Source organism: Neomonachus schauinslandi, chromosome 6 (genome assembly GCF_002201575.2).
Source record: "Neomonachus schauinslandi chromosome 6, ASM220157v2, whole genome shotgun sequence".
NCBI lineage: Eukaryota > Metazoa > Chordata > Mammalia > Carnivora > Phocidae > Neomonachus > Neomonachus schauinslandi.
The window spans coordinates 58,320,752-58,333,118 of record NC_058408.1 but is presented as its reverse complement, the minus strand read 5'-3'; the positions used below and the strand labels follow the sequence as shown (position 1 = coordinate 58,333,118).

General features: G+C 51.1%; 1 protein-coding gene across 2 annotated transcripts in view; it reads left to right on the top strand.

The window, feature by feature from the left end:
* Positions 1-248: 248 nt before the first annotated feature.
* RCSD1 (RCSD domain containing 1) overlaps positions 249-12,367 on the top strand; it is a 64,285-nt gene continuing 52,166 nt past the window's right edge. For both annotated transcript variants that reach the window (XM_021682664.2, XM_021682665.1), the window contains exon 1: positions 249-371. In XM_021682664.2, the coding sequence (XP_021538339.1) occupies positions 366-371 (6 nt within the window). In that variant the 5' untranslated portion in view covers positions 249-365. The remainder of the gene's footprint in view (positions 372-12,367) is intronic.

Below are 12,367 nucleotides of genomic sequence, written 5' to 3'. Positions count from 1 at the left end.
AACTTCGCGAGGAAGAGGGGCCAGACGGCTGTCCCATCCCCATGTTTGGGCAGATTAATGGAGTCGTGACTCCCTCGCTCGAGTCTTGCCCTGGGAGGGGACAGTATCTGTTTAGATTTGTGTCTAAATTTAAACCCTGATCGCCGGCCTCCCTCCCCCGCTCCCCACCCCTTCCCCCTCCCGCGGCCTCCCCCTTCCTCGTGCTCTCGGGCAGGGCCGGGCCGCCCGCAGTCCAGAGCCAGCAGCTGCCGGCGCGCCGCTCCACCCTCCGCCCCTGCCCCGCGCGCCGCAGCCGGGGGTCCGGCGGTCGCGGGGAGCCGAGCGGACAGCGAGCGCCGCCGCCGCGGAGCCGGCACCTGGAGGCCATGGAGGTAAAGCGCAGGCCGGGCAGCGCGGACGGCGGCCGGGGCGCACGCAGCTGCGGAGCTCGGGGCGGGGAGCGCGGGGCTCCGGCCGCCCGGGCGGGAAAGGAGGGCAGATGCTCCCGGGCTCCCGGGACACCGCTCCGGGCAGGCCGGGCGGCGGGAGGACCTCCGAGGGAGGGCGCGGGGACGGGGAAGGGGGCCTCCGGGGGTCCAGGTGCTGGGTTCAGGACGTCTGTGCTTCAGAAGTAAGAAGTTAGGTGCAGCGACTTCGTAAATGGGCGAACATGTGGGCCAAAAAAATCGCAATAAAGCAGAAGCCCCTGAATCTGGAGGGTCTGAAGAGATGGGTATTGAAAGAGAAACAGAGCAGGCGACGTGCGGCGCTTCTGTGCCAGGCTACGGGCTTCCCCTTTCGACTGAAGATTGACCTTTAGGAGAGTCCTCTTGCTTCTCAAGTCCCTCTCTGGCCGTCACATCTTCTGTCAGAACTTTCTGAAAAGCTCCCCTCGCGGGCAGTCAAATGGCGCTGTTTCTGATCAAACTTGAGACTCCCATGTACGTCCCTGCCTCCTGAGACCGGCTGTGTCAAGGGGTGCTGGCCGCATCTGTGGGGTGCCCACGGCTTTTCTGCATGGCTCTTTCCTGGCGCTCTTCCCACCCCAGTGGGGTGCAGGCGCCACCCGCCAGTGGAGGAATGCCCCGTGTGTTCCCCTGTCCCGCCCTTCTCCACATTTTGAGGCTTCCATAGATTTCCCCCTTGAAATGGAGACCTGACGTTTAGCCCTGAGCCAATCCTAACAGGACGGGGCTTTTGAAAAAGATGAAAGGAGAAGGTGCAAATGTTAATGTAGCTTCTAAGGTGATTCCCACGCACACTCAAAAGGAAGACTGTTCCTCCTGAGGCTGTAGTCACAGTGTTCCTTCCTTCCCAGCTCCATGCTCTGCACTGGAGCCCTGGCTGGCTCTCCTGAGCTAGACCCCTGCTGGGCCTGTGAAGCCCTGTGACTCTCTGCAGGGCTCTCTGTCTGTCCTGAGCAGGCATCCTGCATTCAGGCATCCAGCTCAACTGGTTGTCTTCAAGGAACAGGGACCATCTTCAGGGAGCCTTTAGAGTGTGGGATCCACCCTCCTTGGAAACATTGGCAAGTCAGGGAAACTCATGCAGATTAGGGCTGGGGAAGGGTGGTGGGGACCACAGAGCAAAGCTCAGCAGGTGGTGTGCAGGTCTGCTCAAAGACCATCTAAGCCCAAAGCATCAGGATTCTCTCCCGCTGGCTACAGCTTCAGGGCAGAGGAGGGAGATGGCCCAGGGGGGCACCCAGCTTGTCAGGCGGGGTGAATGAAGGCTCCTAAAGAAGTTGCTTGAGAAGTGGGTACCCTCCTCTGGGAGAGTACAAGGGGCTTCAGGCCCTAGGCTAGAGGTTCGATATGATTTAGGACCCATCTAATCTCTTGCAGAAATGGGTTGGGGATAAGAGCAAAGCAAGCCTTAGGAGTAAAAGCATGTTGCTGCTTGGGGGGCCTAATGCGTGTGTGAGGCCAAATACGTGTGTGGACTTTGTTCTCGGAAGACACAGAGGGACTCATTCCACAGAGGCACTGTCTTCTCCCTCAGTTGAGGAAGGAATGGTATGTGGTAGAGGCCCTGAAGTTGTCACCTGAGCAACTTCCTGTGTGGCTTGGGGCTGGGAAAAGACAAGGCCCTCCGGTCTACAAAGGGAGACGGGTCGTAACTGCTGGGGGGCATTTTACCAAGATGGGGGCTGGGAGGGAATTGCTCAGCCAGCCAGGAAGCCTGTCGGTTTGCCCTGAGTCTGCTGATTGGCAGTGACTGCTTTTGAAGTTTTCTTTGTCAAAACGACCGAAAAAAGAACTGCAGCTGCTAGCCCTGGAAAAGGAAGTAAAGAGGAAACCGAGAGGCTGGGGAAGAGATGATTCGTAGCCAGGAAGTAAACTTTTTATGGTGGGACATGATATGCAGGAGTGGGATTTGGGAACTCCTGACAAATCTCAGAGTAAACCCCTCTTTTGAGAGATGAAACCCACTTTTGAGGCATGAAGGCACCACTCTATTTGGAAAGAAACTGAGTTATATGACTTCTCAGTATTAGGAATTTAAGCCAGATCAACAAGGCTTACTCAACATTCATTCTCTAGAACCTGCTTACCTATTGGAAGTCTGTGGGAAATCTGTTCTTTTTTTTTAAGTCACTGTTATCAATATCAGTCATTACTTCAGCCCTCAATAAGCCCTCTGGAATAAACAAGATTAAGATGCCTTTTAAAAGCTCACAATGCAGTAGGGCAAATGAGACTTACTAGATCCTGTCATGTATGAGTTTTCAAACATGTAAATGCCAAACGAATGACTACTGCAGATGGTAAGTATGCTGGTGTTTTGAGGTGAGACCTGGCAGAAGCCTTGAAAGAATAGTGGGTGGTGAGGAGGAGAAGGCATAGGAATGGGTACAGGGAGAACATGTCAGCTTTGTTCAGGAAAGTAGGCCAGTTGGCTGAGAGGAAGGTAGGGAAGCAGCAAGAGAAAAAAATGAAAGTAATAAGATAAAAACCACAGGGCCTCCAAGTATAGTGGATGCTGGCCAAGTGGGTGAGTGGGAGCTGGAATCCAAGCCATCTGGAGGAAAGGGTTACTTTTTCTTCATACAAAGTCTCCTTGTCTAGCTGTGCCCCCAAAAGGGTGCCTTTTTCTAATTCAGACAGAGGCCAGCTACAGGCCTCCAAGGCCAGATAGGGGATGGCTCTGGGTTCTGCTCCACGGAGAGTGGCAAACTCTGCAGGGCATTTAGTAAGATGGTGGTCATGAGGAAGCAGGGATGAACTGGCAGAAGTGCCAACTCATAGAGTGAGCAAGGGAACCAGGCTGAGAAGCTTCTCTGAGTGTCCACACAGATTCTGCCTTCAAGAGAAAATAAGGATGGAAAAGATGGAAGAGTAAGGTCCGTGTGTCGAAGGAGAAATCAGAAGTGACATCCGTGTTTGAGCTCACCAGGGTGCCCAGAAGGGTGGAGTTCCCGAGACACCAAGGAGAATAGTGCAGCTTTTACGTAAGCCTATAAGCCCTTTGTAAGCAGGATCTGTGCTGTGGGTCCTTCGGTCCCCAGAGATTAGCACAGTGCCTCGAAGTATAATCCTCTCACTTCTCAAGAAAAGTTTGCCCGGTAAATGAAGTAAGAGAAACAGGGAAGTCCTTGACATCTCAGTGCACAGCTCCAGTGCCTTCGCCTAGGAGGCCTTGGCAGATGCCCTCAGACCCTGCGGCTCTCTCCCCGAGCACTTTGGGCAAGCTGGGTCCCAGTATCAGGCCGACTTATAACTGCCCAGCTGGCTCCCTCCCTGGAAGGCCCAACAGACACCCAATAAATGCTTTTTGAATGAGTAAGTAAATGATCGTTGATGGGAGAAAGGTGAGATTTTTTTTTTTAAAGCAAGGTTTAGGTATATTGGTTTTGAAATGCCCAGCACTCTCTGAGAAATGCAGACCTCTTAGGATGCAAAGAGGATTCTTCTTTAGAAGAGCTAATGGGGGACATCACTGTGGATAGGAGCCCAGAAGAGAGAAATAAATAGCGAAGAAAGACATGGAGACTCAGGACATCCAAATTAAATTAATATTCTTAGTTGTTTAACTATAAATTGTAGGCCCTACCAAATAACCTGAGAGTGCTTGCAAAGAATTTAATCTTCACAGACGAAATCCTTCATATGTTCAACTAAATAATAGACACGTGGTTGTGGGAAATAAGTTTAATTTTCATGTGTCTCCTATTTATTGAACAAACGAAGGATTTCATTCGTGAAGATTAAACTTTCTTGCCACTGAACAGATAATCTCTAATTTAGATGGGGACAATTAATGAGCCCTTTTCTTCGAGGCTACGCCAAGTCCTTTCCGGATATCATTTGTTCTTCATCCATTTATTCAGTATTTATTGAGGATTTATTCCATACTGAACCTTGTGTTTGAAATGTTACTTAAAAATCACTGGGCTATCATGTCTTTTCCTCCTCGCAGACTATCTCAGCCCATTAGTGACGATGACAGGGAAAGAGAGGGAGGGACAGAGAGTATATGTGTACCCGTGTGTGTATAATGTGTTCAATTTGTAACCTACTTTTTCACTGATTTTTTTTTTTTAATTCATTAAATTTTTTTTACCACAATTTCACCAACAGCCTCTGCTGTTTTTGGACCCACCCTCTCGCTGAGCCATATGTTGGCTGCTGGCTGGAGCGTATGGGTCATAATTAGGGATTGCATGGCCTCTGAAAGCTGGGGTTTAGCTCGGAAGACTTGTGGGCATCCCGAAGTACCCTCCCATTCCTGTGAGGCTCCCGGGTGCTCTGCGGGACCCCCAAAGTAACACTGGCTTCCGCTTAGCCACTACCTTTCATTCACTGGCCTGCAATGACAGGGGGAATTTGGGGCAGTCCGACTGGAAGGGCCCAGGCCCGATCACAGGAGGGTGAGTGTGCATTCCCGGGATGGAGTCAGGTTTCAGAGCCTGATCCGCAGTGTGCCCCCTCGAGGCAAGGAGAGCCAGAGCGGGGTTCTGTGGGAAATCTGAACGCTGGCGGCTCAGGGGCCCAGTAATCTTATCAGGGCCACAGGCGAAAGCATTTTGGTTCCAGAGAAATCTGAAGGCAGCCCTGCCTTCCTCTAGTAATAGCTTTAGGTTTGCAGCCAGCCTGACCACCCCTACTCGACTCACTAGAATCGAAACATTTCGGAGCTGTGGGTGGAAGGAAACCTTCTCTAGCTGCCCCCGCCACGTTGTGAGGGAGAAAAGAGAGCCGCCGAGGCTGCTGGTGGACCTTTGGAAAGCCAGCAGCTTGCAGTGTTTCTCTCATCCGGGGAGCAGAGCAGCCTAAACCTTAAGAAGTAAGATCATCAGTTTCATCACAAAAGCAATATCCACCTCATGTTTGGCCTTCGGGGTGTTATGTAGACATGTTTATCTCTCTGTGCAAAAGAGGATACAAGGATCCTGCTGATACCGGCTCGGGCTTGGTGGCCACCATCAACCTCACTGCTCTAGGACTTCCCAGGAGCTGATCTCCTGAACGGATCTGTCCTTGTACGCCGGTCATTTGGGCAGTGAGCTCCCCATCTTCTTCCTTTCGGGCTTCCTGAATACCTGTCTTCTGGGAATTGTGGAAAATGACTGCCGAGCCCGTGAGGCCCCCCAGATCCTTTTGGGAGAGGAGGGGCTCCGGCCCCAGTAGCTCCCTGGGGAGGTGATATGGACATGCACAACATGCAGGAGACACTTGTGAGAGGCCATCAGAGCCCATGCTTGATGGATAATGTTGGCGCCCCCAGGCTGGAAGCACGGAGAAATTCCAAACATTGGAACTCAACTAAGCATCTGCATTGTCAGATGTCCCCAGCCCTTTGTTCCGACACTGCTTATGCCATATCAGGGCCACCCTCCTGGCCTCAGGGTAGCAATCAAAGCTCTTTCTCAGACTGGCTCTTCTATAATCCATCGCTAACAATTCACAGGACACCGCATCCTCACTCTTTAATTAGGTCCAATGGACATGCATTGAGGGCAGGCACCGGGGACACAAAGATAAATGCCTCACTCCGCCCAGCCTTGAAGAACTCAGGTCTAGGAGCAGGGCAAGCACCTAACAGGTGAGTGCAGAACAGAGGTGTGAGCTCGCAAGGACAGAGGAGAAGCAGTGTACCCAGCCCAAGGTTCAGGGGGACTTCCTGTTAGAGGCAATTTCTAAGTTAGGTCTTGAGGGATGAGTAGGAGTTCTAGTGCAGAAAATTGGGACGAGCATTCCAGTCAGAGGGAATGACAAGAGCAAAGCCTCTGGTTCTAGAAACAACATGGTGTGCCTGGGGGGACTCCCCACAGTTCATTCCTGGAGGACAAAGCAAGATAAACGTATTTGAAGCTGGGGGACTGGATGAAGGATACAGAGAAATAGAAGTTACAGTTCCTGCGTTAAAGGAGCTCTCTTCTGTTTGGGGAAACAAGATGTACACACATGACATGACATACAAGATATAAGATAGTATCTTGATAAGCTCGCAGGTATGTAGGCGTTCAAAGTCAGCTTCTCTAATGGCAGCTAGAGAAGCTTGCTTCCTCTGCTGGGGATCCCCCCCGCAAATGTGGCAGCCTCCTGGCAGCCCTGGCGGTGCACGACCATGGGGATTTCAACCTAGTGATGAGGTGCACTGCATTGGGCCTGCTCCTACACACTCTTGCTCAGGAAATCCGTTTGAAACAGGCTCCAGGCCCCAAGGGAATGCCTTTGGTCAGGCTCACCAAAAGCCACCGCCATGGCACTCACCTTGGTCAGAAAGAGGCCTCTGGGAATAGCCATGCTCACGAAAAACCTCCTCGTCCCATTCACACCTTTACCTGCAGCCCCACTCATTCCTCCCACCGTGGTCGCACATCCTGTGCGTGGTCTGAAAAGCCACCGTTTCTCCTCTTCGGCCCAAGGCAGCGCAAGGACAGGCTGAGGTGGGCCCAGTAACAGCGGCCAACCACAGGCACCAGCCCGGGCTGGCCCAGCAAGCCCCGCGCAACAGAAGCAGGAAGCTGAGCCTTGCGGCCGCTATTACACAAACCCAACTCCCACACCAGAGGTCACCGAGAATTTACATGTCACAATATGCCACAGAGGACTGCAGGCCTCCTCGGGGCCTCCCCTCCAGACCCCCACGGGCTCGTTCATTCCAAGCACGTGAGCTAGAGGGCCGGTCTCCCACCCCCACCTCGCCCCACCTCTGAAATGCATTCTCAGGCTTCAGGTCCCTGGCTCATCTTGCTTTTGAGGTACATTTCGACGGAAAATGGGAAATCATTTCTGAGCAGCCACATCGATGTCAGTGTGGGGAGAAACCTAAAGCTTGTCATCTGGGTGATTCCTACCACTTGTTGAATGCCTCCTAAATACAGATGTTTCACATAAGTTTGTTTTTTTTAGTCCTCATAAAGTCTTGTTACCTCTGTTTTCTAGAGAAGGATGCTGGGGCTTCAGTATGATTAAATTATGTGCCCAAGGCCTAGAAGGTGACTACCAGAAGAGCCAACATTGGAACCCAGCCTGTTGGGTGGGATCCTATGGCCCCTATTCTTTCTCCTGCACTGGGGAAGCTCTGGCCACCCCCGTAGTGTGTGTGTGCTCACAGGGAGACCACAGGCCCCTGGGCCTGGCGGGTCCTCCTCCAGCTCAGGGCCAGCCCACAGTGGAGGCCAGGTGGCTCAAGGCATGGGGCTTTTAAGGTCTGGCAGAGATTCATTCTGAGCCCTCACTACGTACCTGAAAGGTTTCTGAAAGGTTCCAGCTGTATCTGGGTGAGACTAGTGCGAACGTCTGTGGCAAAAAAAAGAAGTTTAAATAAAAATGCAATTTTAGGGCTTAGAGTTTTGAAAGCAAGAAGGAATGTTAGCAATTTCTCCAGTTCCCTTGGTTTTAAAGATGAGGAAACTATACGTAAAAGCTTTACCAATGGTCACACTTTAAATCAGTCAGGGGCAAAGTCAGACCTAAGATGAAGGCCTCCCGGCCCTCAGCACAGGAACTTCCCCTGCACAGGGCACTATAGATCATGTGTGGAAATCAGCTCATCATCACCGTCTCACTGCCCCATTTCTGTGTATCGTCTCCTTGAGGCTCTCCCAAGTCCACACTGGGGGTGCTCAGTTCTCTAGGCTTTACCTAGCAAGCACCATTATCTCTGGGGTGACACAGGCAGGGAGAGGAATGCCCTTTATTGTCATTCTTTTAGCCCGCAAGGGCAAGAGATCCAGGGCTGAGGCTGGGAGGCCCAACCCCACAGGTGCAGCCCTGTGCCTTGTTCCTACTGGCCTTCCTGGAGGGGTCTTCCTGGGAGAGCCCCTGACCCCTGTTTCCCAGTCGTGCCTGAATCACTTTCCGAGGGCCTGGACTGAAGTCCTTGGGAGGAGAAAAACAAGGTTGGTTCCAAGCCCTTGTGTTTTCAAGGGGACATGAATGGGAGACGCACGGAGATGGGGTGCCCCAGGCCACAGCAGAATGCCAGGTTGCTGCCCACATGGGGAATCTAGAGCCCGTGGAGTGGGCAGGTAGAGGCGTTGGCTAGGACTGCCATCACACGGCTACAAACTAGGTGGCTTAAAACAATAGAAATTTATCCTCTCAGTGCTGGAGGCCAGATATCTGAAATCTAGGTGCCCCAGGGCCACATTCCCTATGGAGGCTCTAGGGGAGAAATTTTTGCACGCCTCTTCCAGCTCCTGGTGGTTGCTTGAGGTTCCTTGGCTTGTGGCCACAGTAATCTCTGCCTCACACTCACATCACCTTCTCCTCTGTGTGTCTCTCATGAGGACGTGTGTCATTGGATTTAGGACCCACACTGATAATCCAGGGTGATTTCCACATCTCAAATCTATAACCCTTTACTAAATAAGGTAACATTCACAGGTTCCAGAGATTAGGGTGTGATCATATCTTCTTGAGGGGCCACAGTTTAGGCCACCATTCAGCCCATGACAGCAGACAACTTGCTGTCCATTATAAGGGCAGGGGACTTGGGCTTTGGCAGAGTGAATCGTTGGTTATTGCAGGCCATATTTTTTTTTTTTTTTAAAGATTTTATTTATTTATTTGAGACAGAGAGAATGAGAGACAGAGAGCATGAGAGGGAGGAGGGTCAGAGGGAGAAGCAGACTCCCTGCCGAGCAGGGAGCCCGATGCGGGACTCGATCCCGGGACTCCAGGATCATGACCTGAGCCGAAGGCAGCCGCTTAACCAACTGAGCCACCCAGGCGCCCCTATTGCAGGCCATATTATGACACCACCATCTCTGTCACTGCCCTCAAGTGAATTACCAGTGAATACTCCTCGGTATCTGTCTTGTGACTGATTTCCTGCCTCTTGGGGAGCCTACAACACCCGTATTGGGGTGGGTCACAAACACAGTTCTTTCTGGTCAGACCCACAGTTGGGAGAGGAGGTCCACAGGGTGCTATGGAGCATTTCCGTAGGGCTATAAGGGTTATCTCTTCCCAGTGAGATAAATATGGTGTTAGCAGGCTGGGAAGAGCTACTTAAGATCGTCCAGGATCATCGCCACCTTCAGAAAGGATTGTGCCTAGCAAGATTATAAAACCACATTTTGTGTGATCTCATTTGATATTCTGCTGTCAAATGCCTTATTCTTGATTCATCCCTTTATTCGTGTATTTAAGGACACGTTTTGAGCAGCTACTAAATGGGAACTAGTAAGACACAATACCTGCTCTCAGATCCATACAGTCTGGAGGTGGAGAGGGGGCAGAGACGGAAGAAGTGATACCAAATGATGTGATCGGCAAACAGTTTGGGGGCACATTGCCAGGTACCTCTCAGGGTTTGGACAGGCTCACGTGTGGCTGAAAACAACACAGGCTTATTTCTCTCGTGCTACGCGTCTGTCAAGAGTGGGGCTGGGGGCTCTGCTCCATGTCACTGTTGTCCATGTCCCTGCAACATTGTCAGTTGTCATGGCAGAGGGAAGGAAAGTTCTGGAGGCCCTGCACTCGCTGTGGCTCTGGCCTGGAAAGGTCAGAAGTAGCCCACAGCTACACTCAACCACAGGAAAAAGGAGGAGCGATCCTCCCATGTGCCCTAAGTGATGAGAGCTGGAAGTGTCTAATGCACATCATCGGGGTCCTGGAGGAGTCTGACAGAACTTCCAGAGGAGGTGTCATTGAATGGGGTCTGGAAGGAAGACTGTGTCTTTCAGGCTGGCAAAGGTGTGAAGGCTGAGGAAGAAAGCTTGTGTCTGTGCCCCTCACGCTCATTCCCTGGGAACTTACACAGGGAGTGTATCAGGAGATATTTTTCCTGATTTCCTATGGTTATTAATATTCATTAAGTGGATATTGTGGGAAATCGTAACATCCCTGAGTGTGTCTTCTGTAAGAAGGTTCTGGTGTTCTCTTTGCCTAGTGGAAGGCGGCAGAGGGAGTGCAAAGAAGGTGACATTGGTGAATATGAGCAGAGCTAAGCCTTCCACTGTAGGTCAGGTGATGCACAAAATGGGAAGAAGGAAAATACAATTTTACCATGCTTTCTTTTTAAAACACTCTCCCATAGCTCTTAAACTAAATGATAAGCTCTAAAAATCCCCATCATTGGCGTTAGTTATCCTACAATGAGCATCGCAGGTATTCAACACACCCTTTTGAATGAAGACCAGAATACAGCATGACGTAAGGGTTAAGGGCACAGACCCAGGAGTCACACAGCTGGCTTTGAATCCAGATTTTTCCAGTTTCTACTAGCCTGCGACCTCTCTGTGCCTTGGTTTTCCCATCTGTAAAATGGAAATAGGAATCGTACCTACAGGATTGGGTTGTTCTGAGGATTAAATGAGTTAATATCTGTGTAAAGTGCTTAGAACAATGCCTGGTACCTATTAGGTGTGACATGATTGTGTGCTGGGATAAATAAGTCGATTTTTATAGACGCCCTTTCTTTAACTGGGACCCAGGATGGACAAGAGGACATCTGAAGTTCTCCTCCAGGAGAGCGTGTGACTCCCTGAGTGTGTGTGGGTAGGGGGCAGTTAGTGCACACTGCGTGCAGACCTCTGCTGTTACAGCTTCTGGAGGAGGCCAGTCCTTGGGGCAGTGCTGGAACAGTAAGTCCAGACCAGAAACTGGGAAATGGGGGAGGCTCAGACATGGAACAGCAAATCCAGGCTGCAGGCTCCCACGGCAGCCAAAGCCTGCAAGAGGAAGGGAGTATCACTGGCTCAATACATGCATTTCAGGGAAAGGGAGGGGAAGAGAGGAGACAGCAAGCGTATTTTGTGGGTTCATCCTGATAGAGCAGCGAGTGAAATGTGGAGGGAGGAAATGGGAAGGAGACAGTCCTACCACTGAACTACTGCTCCCCTCCCTCTCCTCCCAGTCCCTCCCTCTCTGCTCACCCTCTTCCTCTCCCCCCACCCCCACCTTCTCCCCCCCCAACCCCTCCCTCTCCTATACCTTGGTTACCTCTTCCCTGACTGTCCTCAACTTTCACACCTGCTGGGGGGATGACCAGAGTGGGACGAGGGATTCTGAGACTGCTAGGGTAGCTGCAAGCATTGGAGGCTTTGCCGCTGACATCGATCCTGAGCTGTTGGCTGGGCGGAAGGAGTTGAGGGCTCTCACATGCCAACCAGGTATTCCGAATTTTCAAACAGTTACATTACTTGTATTACGAAGGATTTTTTGGTAAGATGAATTCAGAGCAGGATGAGCTACCTTGCCCAAAGTGTAGTGAGCTACACTTTGCATCCCGGGTTTTTCCTGAGGGGTGTCTCCAGGGACAGGCTCTGTCCTTAGCCCTGGCTTGTTAAACATTTTTGTTAATGACTTGGACGAAAAATGGAAAGAATCCAGATGACCCACAGCCAGGATAGCTAATATGCTACATGACATATTCAAGTTCAAGATGATTTATATAGGGTGGGGTGCTGGGCCAAAACCAACCTAGTGAAATGAAACAGGGACGAATGTAAAGTCCTCTGCTTAGCTTTAGGAAAATGTCATGTAACTCTATAGGAGAGACCTGGCTTAGAAATACACATTCGTGGGCGCCTGGGTGGCTCAGTTGGTTAAGCGACTGCCTTCGGCTCAGGTCATGATCCTGGAGTCCCTGGATCGAGTCCCGCATCGGGCTCCCTGCTCGGCAGGGGGTCTGCTTCTCCCTCTGACCCTCCCCCCTCGCATGTGCTCGCTCTCATTCTCTCTCTCTCAAATAAATAAATAAAATCTTTAAAAAAAAAAAAAAAAGAAATACACATTCGTTTGGTCAGCCTTCCACATGTATTTATTGGGCCTACTGTAAGAAGATGCTGTTGGGATTCTCAGAGGGAGTCAAGTATAAGGATGGTACTCAGTAAGCTGAAGGTTTAGTAGTGGTGGTGGGAAGCTATATGATGCAGCTCTGAAGAAATGCAGGGCACAGGTTGTTATGTGAGCAACAAGACCACAGGGCT